This window comes from Equus przewalskii, chromosome 28, assembly GCF_037783145.1.
Source record: "Equus przewalskii isolate Varuska chromosome 28, EquPr2, whole genome shotgun sequence".
Lineage (NCBI taxonomy): Eukaryota > Metazoa > Chordata > Mammalia > Perissodactyla > Equidae > Equus > Equus przewalskii.
In genome coordinates this window covers 37365843-37377972 of record NC_091858.1, presented here as the reverse complement: position 1 = coordinate 37377972, position 12130 = coordinate 37365843, and the positions used below count along the sequence as shown (strand labels likewise).

At 47.0% G+C, this 12130-nt stretch overlaps 1 protein-coding gene across 50 annotated transcripts in view; it reads left to right on the top strand.

The window, feature by feature from the left end:
• The window catches only part of ARHGEF10 (Rho guanine nucleotide exchange factor 10), a 168924-nt gene that overhangs the window by 107679 nt on the left and 49115 nt on the right, over nt 1-12130 (top strand). For all 50 annotated transcript variants that reach the window (XR_011534255.1, XR_011534254.1, XR_011534253.1 and 47 more), the window contains 3 exons: nt 1460-1630; nt 3283-3428; nt 6897-7078. Coding sequence is in view for 46 of the 50 variants with exons in the window: in XM_070598400.1 (XP_070454501.1) it covers nt 1460-1630; nt 3283-3428; nt 6897-7078 (499 nt within the window). In the remaining 4 variants the exon portion in view is untranslated. The remainder of the gene's footprint in view (nt 1-1459; nt 1631-3282; nt 3429-6896; nt 7079-12130) is intronic.

The window sequence follows — 12130 nt, the reverse complement described above, 5'->3', positions numbered from 1 at the left end:
CTTCCTTCCTTGGGCCCATCGGGCACGCTCCTGCCTCTCCTGGCTCTGCCCTCTGTCCTGACCACATCTGATCCTCGTCAGCTCTTCTCTGGTCTTATTACTTATCGTCGCTGTGACCCCACAGCTGTTCCCTGGAACTCGAGATGAAACTGACTTGCCCCTGGCTTTTCTGGGCCTGCTGGTTTCCAAGTGTGGTCCAGAAAGTATTGTCTTCCTTTGCCCCAGCTGCCACCGTGTCTTGCGTGTTGTACCAAAGTAAGTACCAATCTGGTAACAACGACAGCAAGCTCCCCTTTTGTCGCTCCGTGCCTTCCCCCTTGAGTCAGTGGCTCCTCCCGCAGGTCTGCTGTGCTGCCTGGCTTTCAGGCGTGCGAGGCTCTTCCCGTTGATGGTGTTCTGACACCCGTGTGCGCCCTCCCAGTGCGCGACGTGGGCGCCAGCATTGGTTTTCAGGTTATTCATTTTTGCCTTGATAGGATTTGATGCGATTCATAGAGAAACAAACATATGGAACAGTATGTACTGTTCATCCAAACCGGAAACGTTTCCTCATCTGTGCAGTGTTTGTTGTCTTCTGATCAAACAAACCAACAGGTTTAAAAAGACCCGGGCCTGTTGAATTCAGGTGCTGCTCCAGCCCCTGAGGATGGGTGGGCAAGACGAGGAGCCCTCTTAGTTCTGAGCAGGGGTGTTTCACAGTCAGGGTCTCCCTCCTTCAAGTGTCAACACGCGGTCTGCATGAGCAGGGTGAACACTGTAAGGTGCAAAATCGAGGAGACGAAAATAGTGCCTGTCACTTAGATGTCACTCTTGAAGGTTTGTTAGTGTTGGACACACGCGATGTCGTTTTACTGGGAACCGTATTGTCGCTCCGGGCCGTGCCACTTCCCTGCTCCACCTCAGGCCTCCCTGACTCTTCAGAGATGCTCGGAGAGGTGCCGGGGAGGGGGCATCCCGCAGAGATCCCTCTGCATGGGCTGCAGCTGTGGGGGCAGCAGCTGGCCCAGCACACACGCCCTACGTGTCCCGTTTGGAGACTGGCCTGTTGATCAAGTAGCTGGACCCACCTCTGGGGCCCGGGTCCATGAGGCTGACTCACGTTGAGAAAAAGTCTCGTCATTATCTTGAAGATAGTTACAGAGAGAAAAGCATTTGAAGACTGTGGCATGTTGGTATTTATAGGGTGGTTTATTGGAAATGCTATTTTTTCCCGTTAGCAATGCCATTTCATACATCAGTTTTTTTTTTTTTTTGCAAAGGAGTTGTTCAAATGTTCAGCCAAATCGTGATTTCCCAGTGCTTGTGTCCTTCTTCCCCAGAAGTAGCTGATGTCACTGCCGTCCCCAGTCGCCAGCTTGGGAGGGATGCAGTGTTGGGTTGGAAGTGTGGATGCGACGCCCGGCCGCTTCCCCCGACACCAGCCGTCACACTTGTCCCGTTTTACTTGTTTCCCCAAAAGGACATGTTGAAGAATACATCCAAAGGACATCCCGACAGGCTGCCCCTCCAGATGGCGCTGACGGAGCTGGAGACGCTCGCGGAGAAATTAAATGAAAGAAAAAGAGATGCTGACCAACGCTGTGAGATTAAGCAGATCGCGAAAGCCGTGAACGAGAGATACCTGAACAAGGTGGAGAGATGTCACCAACTCTATGCTGACATTACTTTCGCTTTGTACTAATCAGCACCGTTCTGTCATCCATTTATTACTAGTCTTCCGGGACCTTTGGAATAACCCACTTGGCCCAGAGTTCCTAACTGGTGGGTGATGGAGATCCTCAGGCGGGTTGCGAACCCAGGGAGTTGTGCACAAAGCCTCCCTAGTCAGTGTGTGTGCGTTTTCTCAGGAAAGGGGGTCACAGACCCATTAGGTCCTCAGATGGATCCAGGACCCCAGAAAGGTTAAGAGCAACTCCTTTAGCTTAATTTTACCTTCAAAATGCAGTATTTCGTTTCAGATGTTCGTAGTTAAAGAATTAAATATTTACACACATTTTTATTTGTAATCATCTATGCATGGATTTAGCTGTATTTGTCAGGAAAAAGTGATGCAAAATGAAGGATGAAAGCAGTTCCTTAAAAACTGTATTTCAGCTTTACATTTACAGAATCATTTTCCCGCAGCAATCATCTGATTTCGTGTAGGCTTTACCGTATTTATTTAAGGCCCTGGTCCACAGGAAGAGGTTAATTGATATGAGCTGTGTTAAATAATTACATATATTCATTGTTGCTAAAATCACCTTTTGTTGTTGTCAGTAGAGGTGATTTCCTACCATATAGTAACATTCAGTAATTTAACTATAAGAACTTTATAGTAATAACATCTTAAACAGCAGGCTTTCCCTGATTCTACATATGATTTATATAGGAATTTTTACAAACAGAAAATTGCATTGTGATATTCTCGACATGGTTCATGTTGTTTAAAATCATGCTTCCCATGAATGTTTGAAAGCATGTGGGACAGTGAGCCCAGGGGCGTACGAAGAGGCAGCGATGCGTCACTTACTGTGACATCATGGTACATCACATGGTAATGTGCACCCACGTTATTGATTACTCGCCTGAGCACGTCCGGGAAAGGTCACCAGTGAGGTCAGCCAGCCCGTGCAGGTTTAGAGTCAGGAGGCGGTAGAGACCATCTGGGCTACATAGAAACTTGTCAGTCTGTCTTCTCTATGACTTACATCATTTTACGAATTAATACAAAGTTTCTTTCCAAAGAACCAAGGGTATTTTGTTTGGCTCAGTGAGATAAAATATGTCATACCAGATGAAGTTAAGATGTTTACTTAATTATGCCATCCTTTGGGGAAAGTAAATTTACAAAATAAGTGCTTTGGCTTATAAACATCCCCAGTTGATACAATGCTATAAACCACAGAAGGGTCGGGCTGTGGGATGACCGTCTGTGAGGGGGGAGCATGTTCAGAGAGGTCACTGAAAGAGAAGGAAAGTGTGGAATGACAGGTCAAGGCAAGTGAAGCCAACCTCTCTTAGCTACGGTCGTGTTTACAAGGGGACCTTAGGTTCCTCGCTCTGTTTAAGATACAACTGCAAACACTGTAACACGCGTAGTTTTTAACAAGCCGCTCTGAACTCTGTATCGTGGGTACAGGAAGCGGGAGTGGGAGGGCGTGGGTTCTCTTTAAAGGAAAATGTCTGTAGAGCTTCAACGCTGTATGCTCACATGTTTTGCAAGACTTTTTCCTCGTCCTTTTTCTTTTTCTGATCAACTCGATTGTGATAACTGTGTCGAGCGTTACTTTGAATATTCAGCTTCTCAGCAGTGGAAATCGATACCTCGTTCGATCTGACGATATGATAGAAACAGTTTACAACGACAGAGGAGAGATTGTTAAAACCAAAGAACGCCGGGTCTTCATGCTGAACGACGTGCTGATGTGCGCCACGGTCAGTGCCCGGTAAGGATCTTGCCTTTGTGATTACATGCGATCTGTGTCTCAGATGAGCGAGTGACTTCACTAGTTTTCTCATTCAGACTCAGCTGATATCTGTGCAGGACTTGGTCCTACGATTAAGGGATACCTTACACTAAACAAGCTTTTTTTGTTGTTGTTGAGGAAGACCGGCCCTGAGCTAACATCCATGCCCACGTTCCTCTACTTTATATGTGGGACGGCTGCCACAGCATGGCTTGATAAGTGGTACTAGGTCTGTACCTGGGATCCAAACCAGTGAATCCTGGGCCACCGAAGTGGAGCACGAGAACTTAACCTCTGCGCCACCAGGCCAGCCCCTAAACAAGCTTCTTTTTAAATGAGTTCAGCATAAGTTGCCAAGACCCTGCGGGTAGAAATTAGGGACTTGTATGTATATTTTCTCTTTAAACAAGGCTGATGTTGGAACTGGAAGCTGAATTGAGATTCTTTTATAACCCTCCCAAATCATTCTACAGCTTTTGTTTTTGTTGTTGTTCAAGTTCCTTCTCGTTAGCTGCTTCTCTATAAATATATTTTTGATAAATTTGTTCTTATATTTTGGGTACAGTCGTATGTAGTGCACACCAAGAAAATGAGTAAATAGCACTTTATCAGTTGTTACACTTAAAATCATTTTACATCAGAATTGTTCTCCAATGCAGAGAATATTGTAGTTGGTTGAGGATATTTGAGAACTTCAGAGGTCTTCACATACAGGCTGATTGTAAGGGAATTGGTATAAAATTGAATATAATGCTCTTGGTGCTAAATGAGTAACAAGCTGCAGCAGTGTCCTGGAGCCAGCTCATAGTGGCTTGCAGGGGTCGGTGGTTAAATTTTCAGGAGTTTTGGGAGCAGGTTGCTAAACCATTGGTAGCTTGAAATCATCCACAGTGGGAGTATGTACACCATGGAAATTGGCCAACATGATGAATCAGGGTCCTCTCCTCCAGTGGGAGCCCGTTGTTAACCATTTACCAGCACAGCACTAATCAGCGTCACGTGGGTCCAGCGCCCCACCCTCCGCCACGCTGGAGTCCCAGCAGGGAGGCCGAGTGGATGGATGTGTGAGAGCTCACACTGGGCAGCTGGACTTCTTACAGCCGAGTTCCAGCTCCCCCTCCTAGCCCAGTCTCCCTAAACCTCAGGCTCCTCATCTGTAAACTAGGGATGACGATCGATCGTAAAATGAGGACGATGACGATCTCTGGGGCTCCCGTGGGGGCTGAGCAAGAACGTGCACTGGAGCTGCAGGCCCAGCGTCCGGCCCGGAGGACTGCCCAGTGAATGTCGCTCTTCTCACTGGTCCGCGTCGCTCACTTTGTGGCAGCTACAGATTCAGTCTGGAAAATGTACCAGAATTAACAACCCCCCTTTTGTAAAGGATCCTGCTAGATTCTTATCGATGGCCCAGCCCTTATCCTTGAATTAGCCGTTGCCACACTGGGACGTCTGGATGCCCGTGTTGGGCACGCTGCGGTCCCACATGTAGGAGTGGAAGCCAGTTGCTCTCGCGCTTTGGAGATGAGCCGACTCAGTGAAGCTGTGGAAGGGCCTGACTTTGGTGTGCTGGCTTTGACTGCTCTCGAGAGGTTTTTAGAATAAGTATCATGAATAAGACCTTTCTATCCTGTTTCTCCCGTATTATGGGATGCTTCCTGCAATATGGAGACTAAGAACTTAGCAGGATGGTTTCCAGGCTCAGCTGTCCAAGAGATGGCCCCTCTCCTGTTAGCTCTCCCTGCGCTGGCTCTGGACGGTGCCCCTCAGCCCGCATGCCCCCACCTGCCTCGGGAACAACAGAGATGGAAGGCAAGATGCTGTGTGTTCATTGCAACGGCTGATAGACAGCAGAGTCTCTGCACTGTAGGAGTATCTTCTGGAATGTTCTTTTTCCCCTTTGTGATCGACCTTTGTCTGAATATAGCAAGAGGACTGACCACCGCACAGGTCACTGCTGTGTCTGGGCCGGCGGCCCATGTGCGCGCTGCACCAGAGGCCCCTGTCTGAAGTGTGGCCAGGTGTCCAAGTGTCAACTTGGTTCTTCTGAAACTTCACTTAGTTTTAGAATTCTCAGGCTGATAGAAATGATGTCCTCTCAAGATGGATAAAAACGGATACCTTGGAAGTCAGCTGTGTTTACTACCGGAGTTTTCCTTAAAATAACGCCCTGCCCTCTGGGGCGGGTCCCATGTTCTGACAACTTCTTTACAAAGTGCGGTAAAGAGGAGCAGTTCGTTCCCACTGATGTGTCAGCAGCCTGAGATTTGCAGCGACGCTCCCCGAAGGTGACGAAGTGAGGACCCATTTTGGTTTTAGGCTAAAATGTTAAAAATAGCCTCCAAGGACCCCTGCGTAGCCTCTGAGGACATCAAGCTCCCAAACCTTTATAGGATTGAAGATTTTAGATTCAAACAGGAGGAATGGAAATTTTGGTACAAATTCGTGGGCATCTCCATTTTTTTAAATTATTATTTAAGGCACACTCTAATTCACAGAATACAGAATCAATTTTACTTCTTACTCAGTGTCTGATTGTGTTTCCTCCTCCTCTTCCCATGGGGTTTAGAGGTTGAAATGGAAACTGAAATCCTCTGATAATGGAGGGAGGCTGCGTAGCCTGGGTATAAATTGTCTCCCCATCCGTGAAGTATTTCAGTTTAAAACATAGCATCTGGCATTTTTTTTATTCCTGTCTACATTTTGATTTTTAAAAATATATCTTGAAGAAAAGCAAAATGTGTTCATCACCAGAAGTAAGAATAACGATTGCCCTGGACAGGTGGGGTTTTCCTGGGCACGTGGAGGGCTGGGGGTGCTGATGTGCGTGGCCGTCCCACTGATGTTTGCATTAGCATCTCCCACCTGACTGGTCCAGGTGTGTTCTGTGTGTTTCTCTGCATGTATGCATTCCATTTTATGATGAAAGAAGAAAATCTATATGGGTCATGGGATTTTTAAATGTAATTTCTACATACTCAATAAGTATTTTAATCATGGAGTAAAATGCTGTGATTTAATTTTATTAAAATGGTTATATTATAACCAAGAGTACAGAAGAGATTTTAGAGTCTCTAACACATATGAAACAATTAGAGAAGATGTCTATCCACATGGGAGGTATTCCCTGTTAGTAGCATTCGCCCAAATGCTCAAGCATCTTTGCTCAGCCACCAGGAAGCATTCACCTTGTCCCCTTTACGCTGTTGTGGAAACCTTGAGGCTTTCTGGGAGATGCGCCTTTCACATTCTCCCGTGTTTTCCGCATTAGACAATGGAAAGTCCTCCCCTGTCATCTAATTGGAGGCCTCATTATGGAACCAAATACTAACTATTGGCAAGCAAGTCAGAAGCACTATGATTCAACAGCTCAAATGTTTCTCACTTGAACATCTAAGGGATAAAAATTTCATGACTTCTTCATAAAATAAAAATTTCTGGTTGTTTCAGCACCTCGCACGACAGCAATGCTGTAATATCAACCAGCCAAAGGTATTTATTGAAGTGGAGTGTTCCTCTTGGACACGTGGAGGTCATCGAGTACGGCAGTAAGGACGGCGCAGGAGAAAACAGCAGGTGTCCGCCGGTGCACCCGCCCGAGAGCCTGGCCGTGGTGGCCAACGCCAAGCCGAGTAAGTGACGCCTTTATCAGCGTGCTCGCAAGTCGTGGGGCTGGCGTGAGCTCTGGCGAGACTAGACTCGCATTCCTCAGCCTCACTGCTTCAGCAGACAAGGGTGAAAGGTGGATCTGCTGGGTAGTCCAGGCTTTGGCATCTGTGTTTTATGTTGGCCGGGAATGTAGACAGATGTGCCACGTTGGTTGCTGATCTTGGAACTTGTCCCTGCTTGGTGTGCGTGCATCCTTGCGTTTGTAGGCAAGCCCTCCTGCCGTGTGGGTGTGTTCCGTCTTCCAGTCCCGATTTCTGTTCCCCGTCTCCTGGGAGGCACTTCGGGCTCCGGCTCTCCTCCCTCGAGTGTGCATTGAGTTGCTGCAGAGGAAGTCCTGGAGAGCGTGGACCAGGGTTACGGGCTCAGCTCTGCCGCGAACCAGCTCATGAGCCATTTCCCTCTTCCTCAGTCTCCCCGAGGAGAGGCTCGTGTGTGCGCCTCACAGGGTGACGAGGGAGGAAGCTCTCAAGACGCTTTGGAGCTGCCTCAGCAGTCGCCTAAGGGTTACGGTTATTAGTACTAAATGGTCTTCAGACTCTGGGTTTGGAACGGAGTATAGTGATCATTTCCTTCTTCTCTCTCTCTTTTTCTTTTAAATCCAAATAAAGCCTGGCTAATTTTATTCATCCTCTGGCCTCTGCCCCTGAGTTGTGGAGCACATAAAATACAGTGAATGGGAACTTTCAATAAACCTTTTTATGTATTAAATGAGCCTTTATAATTAAATGTTAATAATGTTAAATACAAACATATGCAATAATCTTTCAGAATATTTTGTTTCTGACATGTTCAGCTCTTAAAACATTTACTTTTCCAAACTGAATATTCACGTTTTTTTTTGGATTTACAGAACATGACGTAATGAACATTGGGTCTAACTTAATATGGGGTCTCTTTTATTGTTCCTGTTTGTGTTCGTAGTCATTCAGTTGGGTATCTGCCTAGTAAACTAGTTCCTCAAGCCTGTTGTACAGCTCTTACACTCTTGAATTGCTGACTAAGTCATACTCCTATTTGAAGTAATATGCATACCGTCTAAACTGAGAATCAAAGTGCCAAACCGTATCTCAGGTTTTCGGAAGGAGGGACACGCTGAGGAGTGGGATAGAGAGGGGGAAAGGGAAGGAGAGACAAGGGGTTTTCCAAATTGACACGGTTAGTTACAGTTTTACTCAAGAGCAGCTTAAAGGTCTGGTTTGTTAAAAGTTCTTAAAAACCTATTTAGATTATTTGAAAGTATTGATTGCAAATCATATTTACGTCTTGGTTTTGAGAAGTGAAAAATGCACCTGTGTTTTATATTGGCCGCCGTCTTACGTGTTATACTTTTGTGTACTGTTGTAATTAAGATTGCATCATTGTGTTCAAATCACTGAAGATGGCTTTGATCCATAAAATAGATACTGTGCATTACAGGCAATGCTACATTTTCTTATTCATCTTTTAATTCATGACTTACACCGAGCTAACTTAGGATGAGATTCGAATCCGTTAGCAGTATTAAAAAGCATAAAGCAGGATGACTAAATTTTTTAAATAGTACATGGAAGAAAGAACCTAGAATAAGTCCGCTCCTGCATTTGAGCCCTCAGTGCTACCAGGAGCTTTCCAGCAGCCACGGCAGATGGAGACACATAGTTCCCCTTGTCTATTAAAAGAAAATGTGTCTTTTTAGAGAGTCAATCTTTTTCTTCCTTCTGAATTTAAGGAGAGCTTTGTCGTCATATCCCAGGTTAAGGGGATTAAGGGGACTTTTGGAAACATTTGTGACTGTTTTCCAGACTCGCCATGGTTTCATTATCGTGTCCCTATGAACAAGCGAGGACAGAACCTCAGTGAGAGCCATTTTTGAGGCAGCATCTTTTTGCACATTGTCTTAAACAGAGAGTTTAAGGGAGAAACTTGTTCTGCCCTCGGTAGACCTTTGTTCTGCTCTGTTGTCAGGGTGGAACCCACACCCTGGGTGTAACCTGTCTAATCTTTGTCATTTCCTTCGAGGGTGGAGCACAGCACCTGTCAGGTGACCTGTTAGCATAGTGACTGACTTGAGGAAATTAAGGTACTTAATGGTCACTTGATGCATATACGAGGGGCTTTGTCTGAAGTTAGTTAATTCTTCTCTTGCTAATCTTGCCAGAGTGGTGTCCCTCCTGGCTTGTAGCTGGGTATGCAGTAGGTGCTCAATAAATACTTGCTCAGTGAGTGGAAAGAAAAATAGAATCACTCGTCACTGTTAAATTTGCAATTAAAGTGTCTTTCTACCTATCCCTTTATCAAAGGCCTGTTCTAAACCCAGCGCCATGTCCTGGTAATAAGGCACAGACCGGGCCTCTCATGTTGGAGACAGGTGTATTGACATGAGTACAACACAACACGATACATACCCTGAAAGAAACACGGGCGGGATACTTTGGGGGCTGAAAAGGAGGTGATTTTCTCCGAGAAAATGCCTGTTGTAAAGAAGGAGTGGGATTTCAATAGATGGGGGTGGTGCATTGACTGATTGATTGATTCATTCAGCTGATAGTTATTGACCAGCCCGCCACGGCCGACACCTGCCCTGGGGGCATACGACGGAGCATATGACAGAGCATGTGTGTCCAGGGCGTGGCGAGCGGTTAAGTGACTAGAACCTTCACAGCCTGCGCCCATCCCTGCAGATCAAGGGGTCCCATGGTTGTTTATTCATGGGATCTGGTTCCATCCACAGGAATATAGAACTGAAAGAAGCTCCTAGGTTATCCTCTGGTTGCGTAGGACAGTGAGAAGCTCAGCTCCGGCTTCACGCTCGGCGAGATGGCCAAGTCTTTAAAGGAAGGACTCTAAGACCTTGAGTGTGTGCCGTGCAGACTCCAGAACCTGAGACGTTGCTCTGGAGACTGTGAAGCCCCCGTTCCATCTTCTTCTCATTATCCTCTTACTCTCATGGTTTCAATTACACGCGTGGTCGGACGCCAGGAGAACAAAGCCTGGGGTCAGAGAAAGAAAAGAAAAGAGTTGCTCATAAACTTGGTAAATATCTGTCCCTTGGAACCAAGAAGAGCAGAATGCAGGTCTTCATCAGGGTTTGGGTAATGCCAGCCTCTCGAGGAGGAAGAATTCACGTGCCTGTTCATCCATGGAGGGATCTCACGTTGACGGATTGTGACAGGAAGAGTCTGACTGGCATCATCTCGATGCAGCTTCCAGATGGAACGGCCCCCCGGGGAGGTGGTGTTCTCAGTCCAGATGTCCGGGGAAGGGCGCTTCGCAGAGCCCCTGCCCGCTCTCGTGTTCAGGTTTCCTGAAACTATTCTTTAGTAATCTCAGTTCTGGGTTAGGCGTGTTACTTTGGCAAGCATTTATTTTTTTTATGATGGTATTCCCATACAATTCACCCAGTTTAGGTGCACGGTGGTGTGTTCCCTTGGAGGTGCCAATTGGACAAACAGTTCGAGGGCCAGGAGGCCGCTGGGTACTGAGTCTGGAGTTCAGATCGATACCGATGTGGGGTCCTCGGCCCACAGACGCAGTCAGGGCCGCGGGAGCAGGTGTTCGCCTGGGCTCCTGGTTTAGCGATGCACCACTCGCTGTGTGGACCTCAGCACCTCAGTTTTCTTACCCATAAAGTAGGTTTAGTTTTTAGCCCTGAAAGGAGGGATGTGGAGTAAATGCACTTCAAAATGCCTTCTAGATTAAAAAATTTTTTTAATACAGTAACTAAAATTTACTGATTGCTTATGTGTTGGAAGACTGAACTCCAGTCAGAATTCGCTGGGGCTTTTTCAGACTCCAGTAATAGAGTATGATGCTGTCTTGCGGTCACAGAGGTGCTGGGATGGTCAGCCTATTCACTGGCATGTTTCGAGCTCTGCTAAAGGATTTATCCTACTGTCCAGATTGATCCAGGATAGAGGGACGGGCTGTCACTGGGGACAGATAATGAGCTGGTCTGTGCGGTAGCAAGTCCAGAGTATTGATCTCATGAGCACCAGGCTGCAGCCGATGGGTTCCTTACTGTTTGTGCAGATGGAGCCTGGTCCCATCCCTGAGCCACGGTTTCCTGGGGCTGCCTCCTGTGCTCCGAGTTTTATAGAGGAGCTTGAGATTTACCCGCCGTGCTTTTGTTTCCTCTGATTCTCTTGCATTTGTCATCTCTCAGTTATTCTGAGAAGCCGCGTTAGCAATTCTCGTTCTGAGTTGATATTCATATGACTTTTCTGCTCTTTGAGTGACTGTGTTCTGAAGTTCAGTCCTGGAAATCTGGTCTGTTATTCAGTGTTGAAGACAGTGTGGGCGTCGCTGCCTAGCACCCGCTGTCACCGGGGCCCAAGGCAGCCGCACGTGGGAAGCCCCTGGTCCCCCCGAAGAGCACCGTGTGGTGCTTTGCACTTAGTCTCCCTGAGTTGTGACTTTTCAAAAGCACTGACCTTTGCTCTCTAGTGCAGGGGGCTTGCAAGCTGGGGTCCGTGGGTCCTCTGGGCACCCACGGATTGGTTTAAGCTTGCAGACCTTCTGAGCTTATTTGACAAAATTCTGTGCGTTTTTCTGGGGTGATCAAAAAGATTTCACTGCTGTCCTGAATTGGGGCTGGTGGTGGGGAAGAGAAAGACTGCGCCGTCCACTGCCCCATCCTGTCTGAGGAGGTGGGTTGATGAGAAAAGACGTTTCCCTTTTGCCAGGAGGAAGGTGACTCTGTAGAGTGTATCTTCATGCAGGATCCTTATAACCTCAACCCAGTTTCAGCAAAAAGCCTCTAATGCGCTCCCAGTTGGCAAGGAACTGTGCTGAGCAGGACGTGGAAGTGAGCGGCATGTCATGAGGACCCCACTCTGCGGGACCTCCGGTGGAGGAGGTGAGTTGCATGGCGCCCCTCGGGCTGGGGTCCCCGAGTCGTGTTTCAGGAGACGGCGGCTGGAGAACCACCATCACCAATCTTTTAAACGCTTCCCAAGGAGAAGTTCTTAAAGTGTTTCAAGAAGTGAGAGCACAAGCTGAAGATATTTTAAAGGGGAGCATTCCTTTTGATGTGCGAA